The sequence below is a fragment of the Equus quagga genome, chromosome 15, assembly GCF_021613505.1.
Source record: "Equus quagga isolate Etosha38 chromosome 15, UCLA_HA_Equagga_1.0, whole genome shotgun sequence".
NCBI classification, from domain to species: domain Eukaryota; kingdom Metazoa; phylum Chordata; class Mammalia; order Perissodactyla; family Equidae; genus Equus; species Equus quagga.
Genome location: NC_060281.1, coordinates 41,247,260 through 41,268,060, shown reverse-complemented (window position 1 = coordinate 41,268,060; position 20,801 = coordinate 41,247,260). Strand labels below are relative to the sequence as shown.

The window sequence follows — 20,801 nt, the reverse complement described above, 5'->3', positions numbered from 1 at the left end:
GTCATTCTCTGATTTTTAGAGAGATGGATGTGTCACCCCAGCCACCCCGCAAAAAGGAAAATGTGTGTAGTCCAGCACCTCAAAAGTTCACCACTGGACTTCCTAAAACAGGAGAGTTAGGTAAACTTCAAAATTGTGATCCTTTTTGTGTTCACAATCAGATTGGGGTTTAAAACAAATGGCTAATATTTGTAAGTCTCTAAGCTGCTGTCCTACTTGACATCTTAACCACTTTTTTTTATATTTTCTGGAGGTTAAATACAGTTATGCAGTAGAACATTACAGTTATACTTGCCTCCAAAAGTAGCATACGTGGACAATTCCAGAGTTTCCAGAGCAGCTCTTGCACTACCAACGTAATAATTAAAGAACATGCATACCCTAAGATGTCATATGGGGAAGTTTGGGGTCTGTTTCCCAAGTCGTTTGGTGATAGGAATAAAAATGCTATTCCAGCAGCTGATTTGAAAGGAAACAAATGCAGTTACAAGTGAAGTTTTCCCCGCTCCCGTGTGTGGTTGTGAGCAGCCATTAGAGGGAAGCTGGAGAGTAGAATGGCAGAAACAGGCCAGGCTTGTCTTGGCTACCAAATGGCCCACTTGGCACCTCTGGGTCAGGAGCACACTTTATCTGTGGCTGTCAGAATGTGAACACACAGCACTCTAGCATCATAATCTGTGTGATGATTTTCAAGATCAAGTACCTTTGATAATACTTAATTTCACAGGGCACTCTTCTTTGGCACACACACCTCAAAGCACTCTGCTATTTTTGGTCATATGTTATCACTGTAAAACAGGTAATAAATATTACTTAATTGTGACATAGGAAGAATTGGAAGCCCAGAGGGCAAAATTTTATTTGACTAAGATCAGGCCTAGGATAGACTTTTGGTCATTTTTCCTTGTAGTGGTGCTGACATAGTTTATGGGCTTGAATAAAATAATTTTTTTGACGAGTCATGTCTCATCCAGAAAAGGGAAAGTAAATGCAGCTACCTCATAAGTCTGATAAAGAGAAGTTATTGATCATTTATAAAACTCTTAAAGGTGGTTAGATCAAGTATGGTCTCAAAATGTCCACCTGCTCTGCTTTGGTGATAGCAGGATGGATCCTACATTAAGGTTCTCTTAAATGATGAAACAGACTATGCCAAAAAAAATAGGAACATCAGCGGTTTTAAATAGCCTGAGCACATAAACTGTTTGAAAGTGAAGTGGTAGAATAGCAAACTCTCGGTTATGTGAGTAGGCAAGCATATCCCGTTTAACACGTACGAGTACAGGGAGTGGCACTCTTAACGGGCTTGGTCTTTGGAACACCTCTAAGAAAATGTGGCAGAAGAGTGTCATTTTAGGATGCTATTAACACTTGCTTTATTCTTGATAAATATAGACTGATGACCACTAAAACAATTTCATATTAAAAAGCTGTTGATTTTGGTGAATTACTTTAAGAGTTGTACACAATGTTTGTTTTTTGAAATTGCAATATTAAACTCACTTTACATTTAGGATTTGCTTTCTTTCCTTTCGTTTTACCTATGGAGGTGGTCCAGTGGTGGTGCATGGAATAGGGAATAGAGACCTGAGATTATTTCCAGACTCACTTCAAATCATAATTAGTCTCTTAGGTCTGTGATACAAAGGCATAAAACAATTCTCATCTTAAAGTTTTGAAGAAAGTTTTTACATATACAGATAATTGAAAGACAAAACTTGTATGTAAATGTGTTCTGATATCTTGAAGTAAAGATAATTTTGAGTTAAACTGTATTAACTTCAGATTTGTGTTAATGAGATTACAACCCTACACGATATTTCCATTTTTGTTATTAAGCATTTCAGAATCAGTGCTTAGAACCACAGTTAATACTTAGGGGAGTGAAAATTTAATCCACCTATGGGAATAAGACATTACACTATCATCTATTAGGGGTCTTTTGGATGCCAGATTTTTACATATTTGCCGTATAGGTTGACTTTGAACAGTAGGAGTACAGTTTACATCATTTTTGAACATGAGGTTAGTATGGTTAAATGTCCTGCATGGAGAAATTTTAACCTTCTCCACCTGCTGCTTGCTGTCTTGTATGTTCAAGCATTTAGAAAAATATAAATCCTCAGGTAAATAATCATCAGTTTAAACATAGGCCCTGTCGTTTAGTGAAGCACAATAACAGACAGTTTCCATAGTAATGGCAGTACGAAAGTATGCATCCTCATGAAGAGATCCGTCCTGAGAGAAACACGCCTTTACTGAAATGCAGTGTCAGTTTGTTCTATACTCTGACTTCTCAACTCATAAGTGAATACAGCTAAGTAATTTCTGGTCCCCTAAAAATAAACATCCTGTTAGTTAAAAATAATTCTTCAAATAGCTTGAGCTGTCAATAATTGTTACCCAAACAAGACCAAATGGTGTTTCTGTGTACTTTTTGCTGTGCCATAGGGAACCGTGCAGCTAGCATACCTCTGTAAGAAAGATGAGGCCGTCCTGGGAGTGGTCAGGGGGTGCTCGCTAGGCCTGTGCCTGGTTGTTCTCCTATGTATACTCACCTTATGCTCACAGTTCTAACTCTAGTAGCTTTCTCTTGATTTCTTATTTAACCTTACTCTTCAGCTGGATTCCTGTCTCCTTTGACCAGTCTCTACTCTGCCTCTGGAGAAGCTGAGAAGGGTTCTCATTGTCTGTTATTTTCTGCTTTTAGTATCATTTCACTAGTGTCAGAAGAAAGAGGTTTTTCCCCGATTGATACAGAATCAACTACGTACTGTTTCCAGATAATAATGCCTGCAGATTCTTAGTGAAGCTGAAACACTGCGGTCCATTCCTTTCCCCTATACGCCACACTGCAGGGCTGGCAGGTGACATCCGCCTCCCAGAACCAGCCCAGGAACGAGAGAAGCCGTGGCCTGCGTCACTCCTCGCGGTCCCTCCCTTACCCAGTCCCTTTGTCTTAGGCCAGATCTCTCCTTTCTGCGCTAGTTCTGTTGGCACAACATGCGCCACCCTAATGCAACGCAGGCTCCTCGTGGATGACAGAACTAGTGGAGAGTCACTAGGTTCGTCAGCTGTTACAACAGCCATTTCTACAAAAGCGTTGGAGGGCACAGAAAGAAAGGTGATAGGGTTTTAGTTTTTCTCTTTGCCCTTCACCATATGAAACATTGGAAATGCAATAATCCTCATTAAGCCAGGGCCAAATCATTCACAACAAGGGATTTAGCAGTTGTGAGGGTATCCCTCCCATACTTTTCTCCTCGCTGTACTGTTCTCCAATTTTTTTCTCCTGTGTAACATGCTTTCTATTTCACTTTGATTGGAATGGATCACCAATTTTAAAAGGACATTTTTAGGAGAATTGTGTACAGAGGTTTTCCTAAGAGGTAAGCACAGTGAAGCCTCTCCAGGCATCAGAAAGACATAGGTGTTCCCGTGGGAGAGGAAGTGGTTGTCCAGCAGGGCTTAGCACAGGCGGTAAGTTAGGCAAGAAGAAAGGTTTAGATGCAAAGGAAGCGAACTTGGGAAGGGGACCTGAATAATGGGCTATTTCACATACTTCTGATGTGGTCATAATTTACTGTATTTCCAGATAGTCTGGCTGTTAGCATGTGTGTCTCCACTCTCGGGAACCACCCTCTATCTAGTAGGATCGAGCAAGGCTCCGCTGGATGTGTCACTTTCTCCACCAGAAGGCTCACCCTGGAGATGACTAGGCATGAGAGAGGGCAGGGCAGGTTAGGAAAGCCGAGTGAAATCTTTAATCTAAACCAAGGCTATAGATATGAAGCGCCCCCGAGAGTCTGGCTCCCAAAGAACTCCTTCCAGCGGCAATGACAACTTGGTTCTGTAGAGGACACAAAACAGACAGAATTCGTTATTCATTAATAGCATCTCTCAAGTCCCTGCTGCAGTCCAGGCAGCGTGTTTTGCTCTGGAGATAGAAACATGAATAAGACATTGGCCAGACCCCAGGGCTTGAAGTTAAATGCCTCTTTCCCTTTGTTTAAATACCACTTTCTCAGATCTGTAGGTTCAGAATACCGCAGCTGAGGATGGTCACTCCAGTCCCTTCTCTAGTACATAAAGGATAAAGGAAAAGTACATCGGTGCATGTTTGTTCCCGAATTCTAGTTGTGGTACAGTGCAGACAGCATATCTGGGATAAGGAGGACTTCCACGAGGGGCTGCCTTTGTGCGTGTATTTCCGCCACCTCCTGCCGCCTCTGCTGCTTGAAACATTTTAGGAACCATCTTTCAGAATTGCCTTCAAAGCCTGCTACAGGTTTTTAAACATTTTCATTGGGGGCAAAGCTACATACTTTGAGGTTGGATTTGGTTTTCGGAAACTGCCAAAAGTTATTCTGAACCAAGGCTGGTAAACGAGATGTGGGTGACCAAACTGGCTGATGGTGTTTTGGTCAGAGCAGGGTGTGACCAGGAAACAACCAGACCTGTGAAAATAGTTCCTCAGTGACTTAATTGCGAAAACTACAGATGGAATCCAGAAATAATGGCTAGCATTTACCAACCCTTTACCATGTGTCAGCTACTGCGCTCAGCCCTTTGCTTGTATTTTTTATACCCCAGTGTCAATTAAAAGGAAAAGTCTAGTCCTGCCTCCCTCTTATTGATGGAGTTATTAATTTACTAAATTTGCCTCTAGTTTGGCTGTGACCCAAGTCTCCTCTCCATTTCCTGGTTAAACCATATTCATTCCTAAAATCATGTCTTCCCTTGCTTCCTGCCCTCTCTCTGCGTAATCAGTGGACTCATCTTCCCAGATGCAGCTCTGGCCCCAGGGGCTCTGCGATCCTTCCTGACTCCACCAGCTTAGACTCAGCTGCAGCTGCTGTCTGAGGGCCCTTGGTTCTTCATCATCATATGTTGACCAGGGGGGTCTTAGGGTCCTGTCTTGCTTTTCCACCAAGACCATAAGCACCTGGGGGCAGGGACCGTGTCTTCCTTCTCTTGTGCCCTGTAATACTGCTTATAACACACGCTCATCAGTTAACTGCCTTGTCAGAGCGCTTGAGCTGACTGAAGGCAGCCCCACAAGAGGCTTCAGAAATACACATGGTAGCAGCACCTATCTGTTAGGATCAATTTCATTACTTAATGCTCACATATAGAAAGGAAAAGCAATCTTCAAGATCACAGCTTTTACTCAAGTCTCAGTAAAAGACCGTGATCACCTCAGATTGTGTCCATTTTTTAAATATATATGACCTCTGATTTATCTTTACACTCAGAGTGCTTCAGTGCCCCCAATCTCAGCTGTATGTTGAGAAAGTGAAATAATTTTACTATTAACCCAAATGAATGATAATTAGGCAGGTGAATTTGCAGTTTTGTACAGAAAGGAATCAAATATAAATTACTTTTAGATGATCTATGCAACTCTCCTCAGTTGGTATAAATAATGGTTGAAATCTATAATTTATTTTATTTTTTTGGTAAAGCGGATTGGTCCGGAGCTAACATCTATTGCCAATCTTACTCTTTTTGCGTGAGAAGATTGTCACTGAGCTAACAACATCTGTGCCAATCTTCCTCTACTTTGTATGTGGGATGCCACCACAGCATGGCTTGATGAGCAGTGTGTAGGTCGGAACCTGCAAACCCAGGCTGCCAAAGTGGACTGCGTGAACTTAACCACTATATCACCAGGCCAGCCCCTGAAATGAATAATTTTTGTATAATACATGGGTTCCTGATAATATCCAATTTTTGGAAAACGAATAAAATTTTAAATGCAAGCCAAGCTTATGATATAAAGCATTTCTGTGACTAGACCTTTTGAGAATCCTCCCATAAACTTAATCCATCTTTTTTTGTTGTGGTTAACCCTAAATTTTTGCTGTCAGGCTCGCCTATAAAATGAGTTAAAGCAAGGGCCACTTGATGTCTTGGCCACTAGAGGGCAGTTTCACCAAAGTTCTCATAAGCCGGAGCTGGGTCTGCGCAGCATCGTGTCTTACAGACCTGAGCTGTGTACACTCTAAACCATGAAGGTTTCCCCAGCCCTTCATCCCACAGTTAATATTTAGTGTTCACACTACTCTTTAGCATTTAATGCTATACTGATTTGCATTTTATTTAACTTCTCATGTATATAAATCTTATTTTTCCTCAAGAGCAGGGACTTTGTCTTCTTGCTCCTTATAACTCTCACAGCCTAGCACAGTTCTGTGATACCATATCCTAAAATGAATGAATGGAATCAGTGGCTTAGCAGTACATTTTAAGATAAAACCCTTTAACCTTCTGTATCAAAATTTAAAAGGTGCACACCCTTTGATCTAGCAATCTTCCAAGAATTTCACCTACAGGAATATTTGCACAATTATATAAAGATACAGATGCAAGAATGTTCACTATGGCATTGTCTGTAATAAGAAAAAAAAGTTGGAAATAACTATGAGTAAATGGCAATGGGAATGTGAACCAAGGAAATAAAATATGGTGCATCCAGACAATAAAATACTATGCAGCCATTAAAAACAATCAGATGGCTCCATATGTATTTGTCTGGGAAGAGGCATAATATAGTACATGAGAGTGAAATAATGATAAGAGGAAATGTGTCTTTATATGTTTATCTGTGTCGAGTCAGACAAAAGCCCAGTCTGGAAGAAAACACACCGAAATATTAACAATGGTTATCTAATATGGCAAGGGTCAGCAAACTTTCTGTGAAAGAGCCAAAATAATATTTTAGGCTTTCGGAGACATCAGTCTCTGAAGTACCTAATCACTTGCCCTTGTAACAACAGCAGCCATAAAGAAATGAACAAAGAAGTTTTATGTTCCAATAAAACTTTATTTATGGACACTGAAATTTGAACTTCATATAAAATTCCTGTGTCACACAATAGTCTCCTTTCTCTTTTATTAGCCATTTAAACATGTAATCATTTTTAGTTCATGGGCTGTTCAAAATCAGGCGGCACTCCACAGCTGTAATTTGCCAACCCCTGCTGTAGGGGATGAAGTTGGAGGGGGAGAGAGGGGCACTTTTCACCAAAAAAGTGATGGGATTGTGTGTGAATGTTACTTTGTTTTTGGTGTTCCTGTATTTTCCAAATAAAATCTAATATAAACAAAATGAGACCATCGCCAAATCCCCAGCCTTAGGACAAATAGAAATATCAAAGGAGGACGGTCTCCCTACTCACCTTTTCCTTTGATCTCACGGTGATCACAGAGCTCCCAAACCTTGAGCCTGCCTGTAAGACACGTTCATTGTCTGTTAATTGCTCTTTGAGACATACCATAATATTTTATCAGTTTAAAATAAGGGGAAAAGGCAATTTTTGTAGTTTTTCTTCCTTCATTCCTTCAGGAGGCACTTACTTCAGGAGAAATCAATACGTATTGGGCCTGAAAGAAAGAAAATGGTGAGAAACGGAGACTGTTAATATTATTTCCATTCATGTGAGTTTTTTTAACCAATTTTAATTACACCCTTACATTCACATTTCTACATTTCTAGAAATGTGCATGCCTTTTGACTCCAGAAATTTCAGTTATAAGAATTTAGCTCAGAAACACAGATGTATAAAAATGTTGACATGTAAATATCATTTATAACTGAAAATTGGAAATGGACTAAGTGACTAATAATAGTCAATTAAATAATGGTTCAATAAACTATGGTTTATCTACAGATAAAACACTAGGCAGCCAGTAAATATATTGTATAAGAATATAGGAAAGCATAGAAAGATGTTATTGGTAGGTAAAACAAAATCAGGTTACAAAATTGTGTACAAAATCATGTACAATATGATCACAATTGTGAAAAATATATACACACACATAGTTTAATGGTTAAGAGTACGCTTTAGAATCAGCTTTTGGTTCAAGTCCCTGTTGTGCCATTTCCTATAGCAGTGTCACCTAGAACAGCTTCCTCTGATCTTCAATTTCTTGATCAATAAACAGGCATAATACCAACTTAACAGCTTTGATGTGGAGATTATATTTATATATATATAAAGTGCTTAGCATAGTACTAGGCACAGAGTAAATGCACAATAAATGGTAGCAATTAATTTCTTAGAGAAAAACCTAGAAGGATGCACATCAAAAGGTTAACAGGCACTCTGCAGAGTGGAATTCTAGGTAAATGATTTTTGATTTTCTTCTTTGTACTGTTTTGTATTTTCTAAAATTTTTATAATAAACTTTCATTAATTTTGCAATTTAAAAATAATATTTTAATTTAAAAATAAAAACAGCCAAGTGTTTTGGGCCCAAGAAACTTAAGGAAACCCACCTGAGAAAAGGAGTAAAGCAAAGTAATAAAACAGGAAACAAGAGTAGGAGTTTTAGTGACACTCCAATGGCCATGGCCTGTTTCCTTCTGCTAGGGTTCCTAACCGAGCAGTGGCAAGCTGTGAGCAAGGACCAGTGTGACAGCAAGTCCACCTGGACTTCAGCTATGGGGACAAACGCGGCAGAACTACAAGAATGCAGGCAGCTTGGGCCTGCAAAACACAGGTGGGTGACTGTGTCCTGACCCCAGGACTCTGAGTTCAGGTAAAAACTGTCAGAGTTCTACCGGGGACATGATTTAAAAAGGAATCAGCAAGCAGCTGACCTTTCCCAATATGGTATAGAATTTTGTATGAGAACATTTTACCTTTTCTTCTGGACATGGAGCTATCCATGATTTGCATTTGCCGGTCATGTCGCCAAAGGTGGTCTGTTTGCCGTTGTATACATAAATGCGGCCATCTTCTCCCCCAATGAGTCCAGAAGTTAAATCTGCTATCCTCAGTGGGGCCGCCATGATGATTTCATCTGTGAACAATTAAAACTAGCAGAAGGGAGTGTCTAACTCTTCAATGTCATCCTTTCCATTGTTCCACTACTGGATCCAAACCCACCGTCCCGCAAACATTATTAGTGCATCCTTTACCCTGATTTCATCCTGACATAGTCACCGCCGCCTCTTTCCTGTTTCATCACGCATCAATAACAATTGATGTGGATGACTCTCACGTTACCACCTGCAGGAAGTTCAACTCACTCTTGTACATCCAGCTCTGGTCTTAGCTGACTCAAAATATATCTAAATGCCCTTGGGCCACTGGGCTGTCAATTATGAGGGCAGAGCCTAGATGACCCAATTAGGGGACTAGTTAATTAGTCAAAGGGACTCATTCTTCTTGGCCAAAGGCACTTTTCCTTACCTACCTAAGCCATCATTATCCAGGTCACTCAAGTGCAGAACTCCACCAAATCGAGAGAAGCGGCGGTCTCCACTGAAGGTGCTGAGCAGAGAAGGCTGTGAGTCAAGTGTGAGCTCATACATCCGAGTGGTTCCCCCTTGGTGCAAGGTCATGGTCAGGAATGCCATTTTAGACACATCATCTGAAATAAACTGTGGTATAGTACCTGCTGCCATCGCAAGAGTGAAGATAGGATGTCAGGAACTGAACAGAGTCCTGTTCTTGCTTCTTGTTTCTACACCACCAGTGATGCAGACCACTCAGAACCCCACAGGACAGACGGTTTTAGTGCTGGTCAACTCTGGTCATTAAGAAGGTACAGCCAACTTGGGCACCAAGACCCAAACGCTGGGTAAGCTCAGTGATAGCCCATCAGACAGGTGTTCCTTCTTCTGGTCTTACTCCCTCCAATACATTCTCCACAACTATCTTCTTTTTTTTTTTACATGCAAACTGCGTCCATCACTCTCCTGACTTACAACCCTTTGGAGAACATCCAGATTCTTTGCAAGGCCTTAGATAGGCTCACAAGACCTTACAGAATTCTGACTCCTGCTTGTGGCTCTAGCATTGTTTGGGGCCACTTCTCCCTCTTCACTTGTACTTCACCCATAACGAATTTAAGCCGCAGTCCATTACATTTCTTACATTTGGGCCTTTGTACACGATGTGTTGTCTGCCTGGAATGGACACCCCTTCCCCCAACCCACTCACTCTTCTGTTCACACCCCTCTGGCTGCTAACTCCTGCTCCTCCAGAAGCTGGCTCAGGTGTGCCCTCCGCTGGAAGGCCTTTCCTTACCTCGTTGGTCTAGAGTAGGTGCTGCTCACACTGTGCCCACTGCCTGCCTAGGACCCATTGCAGGGTAGCATCGTTTTCTGTTCACTCATGTGTCTCCTGCATCAGGCTGTCAATTCCATAAGTGATGGGACCGTGGCTCAGTAGCACAGTGTGCTTAGTAGTGCATTGCTTGGTTTAAGTACAAGTACTACATAAGTATTTTTGAATCAGCAAATTTTGAACAATTAAACAACAAAGCTAGATCTTTGCCCATAGACTTAATCCTTTGGAACACAGCCTTGATATCAGAAATGGGTACCTTTTCCAAAAAAATGTAATGGCATCCTTGGGTTGGGGTTGATGGTCCTCTGAGAGGCTTACTGTGAACCAGGAAGTGTGGATACAATCTCGCATCAGTGTCTGCCTATATCGTGTGTAAAACTAAGGTTACTGATTTGACTCTTTTCTTGGACGACCTTCCCCCCATGCCCTTGGTTATAGCTGATCATCAAGTAGAAGCAACTGAGAGCTCAAAGCAGAGCCAGCAATAGTAATCAGAAATAAAAGCTAGGAAACAAGAAACAGTACTTTAAAAAGCTTGGGATTCTGAGGCTCAGTAACATAAGGATAAAGAACATCATCTAACACGACAGCCCCCAAGAGAACAATGTTTTAATAAAGCACAGTCATTAATATTCAGGGTCAAAGCCCCAAATATCAAGAGAAATTGAAATGAGAGAAAATCCTTATTCCCTTTTTCTCATGCTTCCTTGAGGGAACTTGACCTCCCTGGAGTGACCAGGAATATAGTAAAACTAGGAGCTCTCAATCCACTCCCTGTCCCCATCTTGCCCCAGGGAGGAGGCGGACGGGGGCTTCTCCCTCTGGCTCTGCCTGCCTGCAGGATGGGCTCATCGGTGCTGGTTCTGCTTCATGTGGGAGTGCACATGGGCTCCGCCAGTTCTGCTTTCCAGATGCAGGCCTGAGTCCACATCTCTCTGCCACTGCTACCGGGCCTTGACACGTGTACATGTGCCATGCAGACCCAAACTCTCCCTCAGGAAGTCACCCTGAGGTCGCGTTGGGCAAGCACTGGGAAGCCAAATGCAGCTGCCCGTCTAGACCGTGTTCTCCTGTCCAGTTTCTAAAAGACGCATATTTTGCTATCTGAATGATTCATAAGTCTGCTTCTCAAATGGCTTCAAATGCACAAAGATGGGGAAAAGCGATTAATTATCACTCCCAAACCTCTAATATTCATCACTGTCTATTAAAGTAGAATACATAATTTAGAATAATTTCATCAAAATTTTGCTTTAAATTCTCAGTTTAAAAAGAAAGGATTGAAAGGAAATGAGTTATCAAGACATGAAGATATGAAGGAAACATAAATGCATATTACTAAGTGAAAGAAGCCAATCTGAAGAGGCCACATTCTGTATGATTCCAACTAGATGACATTCTGGAAGAGGCAACACTATGGAGACAGTAAAAAGATCAGTGGTCACCGGGGGTTGTCGGGGAGGAAGGGATGAACAGGCAAAGCAGAGAGGATATTTAGGGCAGTGAAACTATTCTGTATGATACTCTATTGATGGATACATGTCATTATCCATTTGTCCAAACCAACAGAATGTGGAGCACAAAAAGTGAATCCTAATGAAAACTACAGACTTTGGGTTATCGTGATGTGTCAACGTAGGTTCATTGATTGTTACAAATGCACCACTCTGGTGCAGAAGGTCGGTAGTGGGGGAGACAGGACATGTGTCAGGGCAAGGGGGTACATAGGAAATCTCTATACTTTCCACACAAGTTTGCTTTTAACCTGAAACTGCTCTAAAAAAAAGTCTCAAAAAAAAAAAAAAAGGGAGGGTGCTTAAATTTCAGATGCTTAAATTTCAGCCATTCAAAACACCTCATTTCCCTGATGATGCAGATTAAACAATGGATTATCATACCCTTTGTAGACAATTAAGAAAAAAACCCCAAGGTAATGCTTTAGCATTTCTTTATCTGTTATTTGAGTAATAACAGCAGACCCTTGGTTTTTAAAAAGGCTATATCCTGAGGCCTTTACAAATTCCCAAATCCTAGAATGCACTATAACACAGAATTCCTTCCATAATGCTTATACTTTCCAGCTAAAGACCATTCTTTTAAGACCTCAACTTTGTCTTCATTTCCATTATCAGCACTAGCCTTTGGGGTTTTCTTTGGGGATTTTTTTGAACATACACATAAGAGTTTTAATTACTTCTCAAGAGTACCTGTACTTAGAGTGGCAGCAGGAACCAACAGAGCTCTTGTAAAACACAGGTGCCTCACCAGCTGGACTCCCTCCCGAGCCAAGGGAGGGAGGACACTGCCTTGCAGTGCGGTTCACACTTGCAACTCAGAAAAACTATAAACTCTAAGCTACTTAACTTTCAGGATTACTGTGTAATAGTCAAACTTAGGAATGCCAAGATTTTTCTTTTTTTTGAGGAAGATTAGCCCTGACCTAACATCTGCTGCCGATCCTCTTTTTTCTGAGGAAGACTGGCCCTGAGCTAACATCCGTGCCCATCTTTCTCTACTTTATATGTGGGACGCCTACCACAGCATGGCTTGACAAGTGGTGCCATGTCCGCACCCAGGATCTGAACTGGCAAACCCCAGGCCACCGAAGCGGAATGTGTGCACTTAACTGGCGCCACCGGGCCAGCCCCAGAGATTTTTTAAATATGATTATACAAGGTGTGGAAAATAACAAAAAAAGGAGTATTTTTTCCTGGAGAGTGATATATATATATATACATATATATACATACATACATATGTATACACACACATACTTTAAGCAAAATGGAGATTTTTGCAGATTATAAAATTTTATATTCTTCTTACATTTAGGCCATTTCTGACTTTTTGCTCATATAATACTGTGATAAATATCCTTCCCCACAGTTCTGAATATTCTATGAGAAGAGACTCCGAGAAGTGGTCCATAGAGCATCCAAGGGAATGAGTATTTTTAAGGCCCTTGCCATTTGCCAAACCTCTTTCTAGAAAAGGTTTATCAGTTTATGTTTCACAGCGATGCATGAGTGCCCGCCTCACTTCACCCTTGCCATCACCGAGTACTAACTTTTTCATCCTGAAGTACTCTGCAGTTATTAGCACCCTAAAATCCCCACTAAACACTTAAACCATTGTGTATGCTGGCCATAGTCTGACCCAAAGTTTCTGAGCCAGAGACGGGGGACAGGGAGAGAGGGACGGACTGACATACTCAAACCGCAGACTGCCACCCTCAGGGGCTCCCTGAAAGTCAATCAGATTTCTCAGCTGTTGGCTAATCTGTAGCGTAGAACTGTAATTCCCACATTGCACACGACGGCGCTCCAGTGAACTCACGAGGATGCTGCAGATAATTTGAATCTCAAAGGTAACACAATGACATCTGTCTGATGTCGCATGGACCACTGCTGGAGCCAGTTCACAGTGTCAACTTTACGTCCCCACATTCCTTTCAATGATGTCATATCTTTGCAAAACTGGGGTTGGGGAGTTGTTGCGGTAAAGTGCAGGCACCACGAGAAAATCATTGCGTATTGGAAATGAGGGTCATGGTGTCTAATCTGATTTGAGAAGTTTGAGAAGTTGTACAGTGCCCAGAGGAGCTAGGATGTTAGGACATCAATACAGCATGTGCGACCAGTTCAGTTGCACAGGGCCCCGTGCTTGGCTTAATGCCCTCCTGTCACCGACTTTAGATGCAAAATAATTTTTTAACAAAATGCTCTGCATTTTGTTTTGTACTGGGCCCCACAAACTATGTGGGTTAACTACAAGCAAAATACACATAAAAATGGGAAAATTTGAGCAAGATTAGTGAATTGTATCAATGTCAATAACCTGGTTGTGACACTGTTATGGTTTGCAAGATAATATCGCTGGGGAAAATTGGATAAAATGTTACATGGACTCTCTGTATTATTTCTTACAACTGTATGTGAATTTATAACTATCTCAAAAAGGTCATTTTATATATAGGTTATTCTATATAAATTAACATTTTTATTTTATATTTTATATAATATTTTATAATACAGAGAAAATTCCTGACACAGTAAGGGCACCAAAACCAAGAAAGTTTGGGAAGCTCCAATTCACGGCACTCCGGTAGAAAGAATGGTGAGGCAAATAAAATCAGTAATATGTGTGGAAAGAGTTTAGAAAGCAGTACCTAGACTGTGTGAAAGCAAAAAAAAAAAAAAACTATTCTAAAGCGAAGTCGGCAAGTTCTTGATGTTATAACGCTGTGATTTCATACAATGAAAAATTTAGCCATTCCTCTGCCCAACCCACTTCTGCTTATTATGCAAAAATATTGTATGAAACAAAAATCTTTCTGAAAAGTAACTTAACAATATGTAATAAGAGCCTTAAAAAAGATTAGACACTCTTAGTCCAGAATTCCACCTGCAGGAATCTAAAAAAACTAATCAAGAAGGCAGTCAAAGATTTCTGTGCGTGGATGTTTAATGATAGCTTATTCACAATAGTGAAAAATTAGAAACAACCTAAATTTCCAGCAATAGGATGATGTTAGTAAATGTTAGCATAGGCATATGGAAAAAATGTGATACCAGTATCAAAAATCATGTTTTAGAAGAATATTTAATAACATGAGAACACACTCAAGGCATAAAATAAAAAATCAGGTGTGAAAATTATATAGTCTGAGCTTAAGTTTTTAAATATCTGGGTAAGGGTGACTTTTTTTCCTTCTATATCCTTCCTTGTATTTTCACAAATTTCTACGATAAACATGATTCACTTTTATTATCTTGGAGGGAGTAGACTTTTGTTTGTTTGGGTTTTTTTTTTTTTAACTCTTTTCCATAATCAAAATAATGGTTTAACATATGCCCTCAGAGTGGACCTAGGCCTGGTGAACTGATTTATAAACTTTGCTGAACTCTAGAGTCTCTAGCCCCAAGCTCAGTGGGATAGGAGCTTTAAAAACACACCAAGTTACTCCCACATGTGATTTGAGGTGGTTATTATAATCTGTATTTTGCAGATGATGATACTAATGTCCAGGGATGTAAGTAACTCCCCAACATCAATGAGAAAAGGAAATATACAAAGTCAGGTCTGTCTGGCTCCAGATCTCATAACTTACCCCCCATATGACATGGTCAAGGAGCCACATGACTTAGAAGAAGCAGAGTTTCATGATGCATGACCTACCATGAGTTGGGGCTCCAACCAACAGCACTTGTGTCCGGGTCCCATTCACCATTATGTGGCCACTTGACAGGGAAGTACCCAGTTTCCCCATTGCCTGTGAAATGCAATAAATCAATATAGAACAGCTAAGAAAATTTTGTGGTGCCACTCTCCTGGGAAGGGAAGGGACTGCCATACCTTGTCTCCAGAAATGGTAAACCAGCTTTGGCAATTTGGCGGGAAATAGCCATACACCCTTCCGAGGCTCTGTTTCTCATCACGAGTGCGGAACAAATGGCCCAGACTGGAATGAAGCACACTGGGTTCAGCTGCTGGGGCACAGGATTAAGAGCTGGCCAGGTATTCAGGTCCAAGGAAAGACAACGCACCTCATCCCAACCCGTGTCCCCCTCCCTGTATGCTCTTGGTCCTTGTGATCCTAGGCATAGGAGTGGGTGAGATTTCAGAGTCAATCCCAACATCAAGGTTCTCCAGATACAAGACCCACCATTCTGCCTCCCAATTGACAGCAAATACAGGGATGCCTACTGTTATAGACTGAACTCTGTCCCCCCAAATTCATACGTTGAAGTCCCAACTCCCAGTAGCTCAAAATGTGACTGTATTGGAGATAAGGTCTTTAAAGAGGTAATTATGTTAAAATGAGGTCATTAGGGTGGGCCCTAATTCCATTTGACTTGTGTCCTTAGAAGAAGAGAGAAAGATAGCTGGGAGGGACACAGAGAAAAGGCTAGTGAGGACTCAGGGAGAAGGCGGCCATCCACAAGCCAATAAGACTTCAGGAGAAACAAACACTACTGACAGCTTGATGTCAGATTTCTAGCCTCCAGAACAGTGAGAAAATAAATTCCTGATGTGTAAGCCACCCAGTCTGGTGACCTTCGTTACAGCAGCCCTGGCACACTAATACACCTATCTTTCTCATTTTCATACTTCTAAGGAGAACTTGCAACTTGTCCCAGAGCCTAAGCTTTTCCTTGAAGGGTTTAAGGATTTCTTAGCCCCTTTCTCTGAACCCCACACTTAAAGGGTTCCCACAGCAGTAGGCACCTGCCCCTTGTGCTCATTGCTCCCTGGGCCCCAACATCAGCACTCACCTGCTAGCATTCTTCCAGGTCGGGCTCCCAACCAACAGCAAAGTTTTGTTGTTCACAAGGACACCGTGAAGGGAGTACCCTAGCCAGGCAAAGTCGTCCTCACCTCTCACCATCCAATTGGCTGCCTCCACATTCAGCTGTTCTACACAAGACAATCGGTGCCTTTTACAATAGGAAGACTACTAGAGTGGAAAGAGTGGGCCCTTTATGGAGGCTAACGAGAAACGGGTTCATTCTGCTGAGTTTTTGCCAGAACTCTTCGATGCCCCAATGCTGTTGCAAGGGCCCCAACGTCAGAAATGGATCTGACACTTCACATGAGAAATACATTTCTAGAGCTCACTTCTGTGGAGTGGAGGATGCTATTTAAAAAGAGGCCTTGTTAGACACGTTAGAGCATCCCTGGGATGTTTTAGTGTTTCTACTCCTACCCAGGGAGACTATGAGAATGACCTACGAGCCCCCTTTGGATCTGGATCTAGAGGCTGGATCCCTTTTGTGTATTCAGTGATGTCATAGCACTTACCAGAACATCTGTAAGAGTGAGAGACTGTTAGAAAACGTAGATGAAATGATAGGGAATGAACCCATATGTGAGAAGTCACCACAGCTGTCTAGAGCAGCAAAGGTCTCCGCCCCTCTCCCCAGCAAGCTCTACCTTTGTTGCTCTGGCTGGGGCCAGAATAAAATGCAGCCACGATTCCCTTCTGTCTCCCGCCACCTGGTGCAAAAGGGGAGCCAATCACCAGATCGGGCTCGCTGTCTCCATTCACATCTGCAGCCAGGAGTGTCCAGCCCAAGTTGCAGTAGACGTCCTTAAGAGGAAACCAGGTTTTACTCAGCCCTGGAGGCAATTAGGATGCAGGGAGTTCTCGTTTTTCTGCACCTGGCCGAGGTAGTAAACATACCTTGCAAGAGATGGTGATGTTGGGGGAAGGCGACATTCTTCCTTGTTTGGAACCGAAGTAGATGTACACTGCACCCTAGGCAAGGACAAACCGCAGGGTGGTCATAAGGCTCGGGGGATGACCCGAGAACCTTAAACAGCCAAAGACAACCGAGGATGAGATAAACCACCGCCAGAGCCCCCTGTGGTCAGGAGCTTGGTGACTGAGAGAAACCTCTCCTGTGCATTGCTGCTGGGTGGAAACTTTTTTTTTTTTTTTAAATCTGTCCCTTCCATCAGACTATTAGAGCCCCTAAAGCAGAAACTGTTATTTTTATCTTTGCCTCCCCAGCGTCTTGCTCAGGACTTGCCATCCCTAATTGTTCAGCATATTTGCAGAATGAATTATTTAACTCCTCCCCTCTTGAAGGCCCAGCTGGGTTTCTGGCCCAGCCTGTTACTCCTCTGAATGCTAACAGACCGTGTAGGTACATTCGTTAGCCTGGGACACATGCTGTGCTATTATTCTGTGTTATGAACCAGTTCCTATCTTGTAACTTGCCTATCTCCATCCTCATTCATTCTGTAAGCAGTTATTTTCCATCATGAGCCAAGGACTCGGTACACAACAATAAATAAAACCAATCTCTGTCTTCCCAAAAACCTGGTAAATGGGCGATTATGTCATCCCAGTGTGGAAGGGGCTGTATCAGGTGCAAGCACAGGGTGCTATGTGGGGACATGTCATTCCTAAAGAACAAAAGGGGAGAAAGGGCTTTCCAGGCAGAGCGAGCTGGATGAACAAATGTGCTAAAGTGAGAGAGTCTGATGGGTCAAGGAGATGACAGATCCTTTGCATGTCCAGAAATAGTGAGTGAGGAGGGAGGGGCAAGAGGTGAGCCTGTGGTGGGTGGAGGGTAATGAAGGGCCTTTGACCTCACTGTCACACATGGTGTGCAGAAGCTCGTGCCCTGCTATGGTATGGAGCACACGTGGGAAGAGAGCCCTGTGGGCCAGGCCCCAGGATCTGGGGACCAGGGTGGGTTCTGTGCATGAGGGAGAGATCCAGGGAAGTCGCCTCTCTGCTGTGATGCCAGGAAGCTATGGATTGGCTGGAACTCCCCTCTCCCCTCACTATTATTCAGCATCATGTGGGGAGGGGGTGGAAGAGGGGAAGAGTAAAGTACCTGGTGGAACTGGGAAATGTAAGGCCAAACTGAAGCCAGGGAGCCAGGATCTAGGTGCTGCCAAGTAACCCGAGGTCATGTCAAGAACCTGAATGGGGGACCTGAGATCATCTCCCCACAAACGCTCTGCCTGGCACATCTGGCTCTCTGCTAGCACTGGCCTCCCCTCCCATGGCTCCTCGCCCCCCAGCCTGTTCCCTCTCCACCCACAGCAGCAGCCTTACTTTGTACGTGAGCTTCTCGGAGCCCACCGAGGGGGCTCCCACGGCCAGGTCAGGCATGCCGTCCTGGTTAAAGTCCAACACGGCCAAGGCTCAGCCAAAACGACCTGAGGGCTGAAGAGGCACAAGTGACTTCCCCTGGGCTAAGCCACAGCCTGCAGAAGAACACTCCTGACTCCCTGGGAGGAGAGAGGCCTGGGGACCCCACCTGGCACCAGAGGGCTGAGGAACAAAATTGCAGCAACCTGTAACACATCCTCTGCACGCCAGTTGAGTAGCCCTGCCCTAAGGATATCTTTGGCATGTCTGTCTGCCATGAGGGGAAGACGAGGTGCCAGAGAGAAGAGGGTCAGTTCTTATAAATTGTAGGTTTTTAGAAAATGGTCTAGTGTTCAGTATGCCCCACATTAAGAACCAAACTCCTCTTGGAAAGTATCCAAAATAGTAATCGCATAACACCAGCAACAGCTGCTAACATTCGCCGAGTACTCAGGATGTTCCAGAGTCGCACTGTCTGTGCAGTAGCCACTAGCTAAATGTGGCTATTATGTTTAAATTTAAACTAATTCACCTTAAACAAATTAAAACTCAGCTGTTCAACTGCACTAGCCACATTTCAGATGCTCAAAAGCCAACGCCCTTAGTGGCTCCCGCATTGGACAGCACAGGTATAGAATATTCCTATCATCATAGAAAGTTCTACTGGATGACACTGCTATAGACACTGTTCTAAGCACTTGACGTGGATTAAGGTAGGTATTTTTATTATCCTTTCGTGGTTTACAGATGGAAAACTCAGGCCATTCAGGGACAATTTTCTACCAAGGTGGATTTTCTAGATCTTTCTTCTACTGTCTAGAATCAGCCTAGACTTAAAAGTGACTTATTAAGTTCTTCTGTTCTTTCACAACTTACATAATGATCAGTAGTCTTGCACAAGGTGTTTGCCACATAACACACATGCCCCAGAACCCACATTTATTATTTATTGACTAATCACTCTACACCCATATGCAATGGCGTCTATGAACACTGCCCATTTCTACAAGGCAGGAACTTGATAAACAAGAAAGGATTGCTCCAGGACACAAAGGGGCAGGGTGGGGGCCAATAAGTAGGGACCCCTGCCAACTGAGGACGGGTTCATTTCATCACCATCAGCTGTACCATCAAGCCCTCCTGGGTGTTAGCCAGTCACTCCCAGAGAAACACAGAATTTGAAAGCAGACAAATGCTTGCGATATCTATCTTAATCCTCCACTTTATAGACAAGGACACAGAAAGGGTGATTGCAGACCAGAGCTAGAGTGCAGGATTCCCATCCCTAGTCATGCCTTAATCTGATCATCTTCCAAATTATCAAAGATCATAAGGAGAAGAAAGCATGGAGCCACTGCCTTCCTCACCTTGAGAGAGTTATCTTCCACAGGAAGCAGCTGCCTCTTATTCCCTGTCTACAGGAGCCCAAAGGATTGTTATACCTTACACAACAATCTGACAGGGGAGTGGCTTTGGGAATAAGCAGCAACAGAAATGGGTGGATTTATTCTGGAACTTTCTCATGTGGCGTCAGCAGGTTCCAGGAAATGCCGTCCCTCTGTGGCTGTGTGACCTCCCACAGTGGCCAGTCCACTTATTAATACCTCTTGGACTTATGGCTCCTTCCATTGGAGCCTAAACTAGACCATAAACCACTGACCTTTTCCTTTCTTAAAGTCTGTCCGTGCAGGCCGTCTTATTCTGTCTTCACAGCATTAAGGCAGAGGGGCTTGCCTGGGACAAGAACCGTGATCTGACCCAAAATCCAAGGTTCCTTCCCCCCGTGCTTGATAGGCAGAGCATGCAGTGCCACCAAAGCGCCCACACTCATCTGTCACTAGTAGCAGACCCTGCCTGCCTTCCTTATTGTTCTCGTAAGGACTAAGGCCAACGACGTCCTGGAGGAAAACCTTCGAGTAGCGCTCCCAAGAGGAATGAACACTCAGATTCCATGAGGAACATTTGTACAATCGTGGCGAGGTTTTTCTGGTGATGAATAACCACTTAGAACAAAGGAATGAAATCTGAACAAAGTCTGGAGTTTCGTTAACAGCAATGTATTAATGTTGGTTTCTTAATTTTGAAAAGTATGTCATAATTACGTCAGA

The 20,801-nt window shown here is 42.7% G+C and overlaps 1 protein-coding gene across 1 annotated transcript in view; it reads right to left on the bottom strand.

The window, feature by feature from the left end:
- Nucleotides 1–3,741: 3,741 nt before the first annotated feature.
- The window catches only part of GPLD1 (glycosylphosphatidylinositol specific phospholipase D1), a 47,467-nt gene continuing 30,407 nt past the window's right edge, over nt 3,742–20,801 (bottom strand). Inside the window, 11 exon segments of the mRNA XM_046639534.1 lie at nt 3,742–3,850; nt 7,182–7,232; nt 7,360–7,386; nt 8,651–8,811; nt 9,208–9,384; nt 15,264–15,357; nt 15,441–15,546; nt 16,361–16,502; nt 17,019–17,175; nt 17,269–17,343; nt 18,658–18,768. Of these exon segments, the coding sequence (XP_046495490.1) occupies nt 3,764–3,850; nt 7,182–7,232; nt 7,360–7,386; nt 8,651–8,811; nt 9,208–9,384; nt 15,264–15,357; nt 15,441–15,546; nt 16,361–16,502; nt 17,019–17,175; nt 17,269–17,343; nt 18,658–18,768 (1,188 nt within the window). The 3' untranslated portion in view covers nt 3,742–3,763.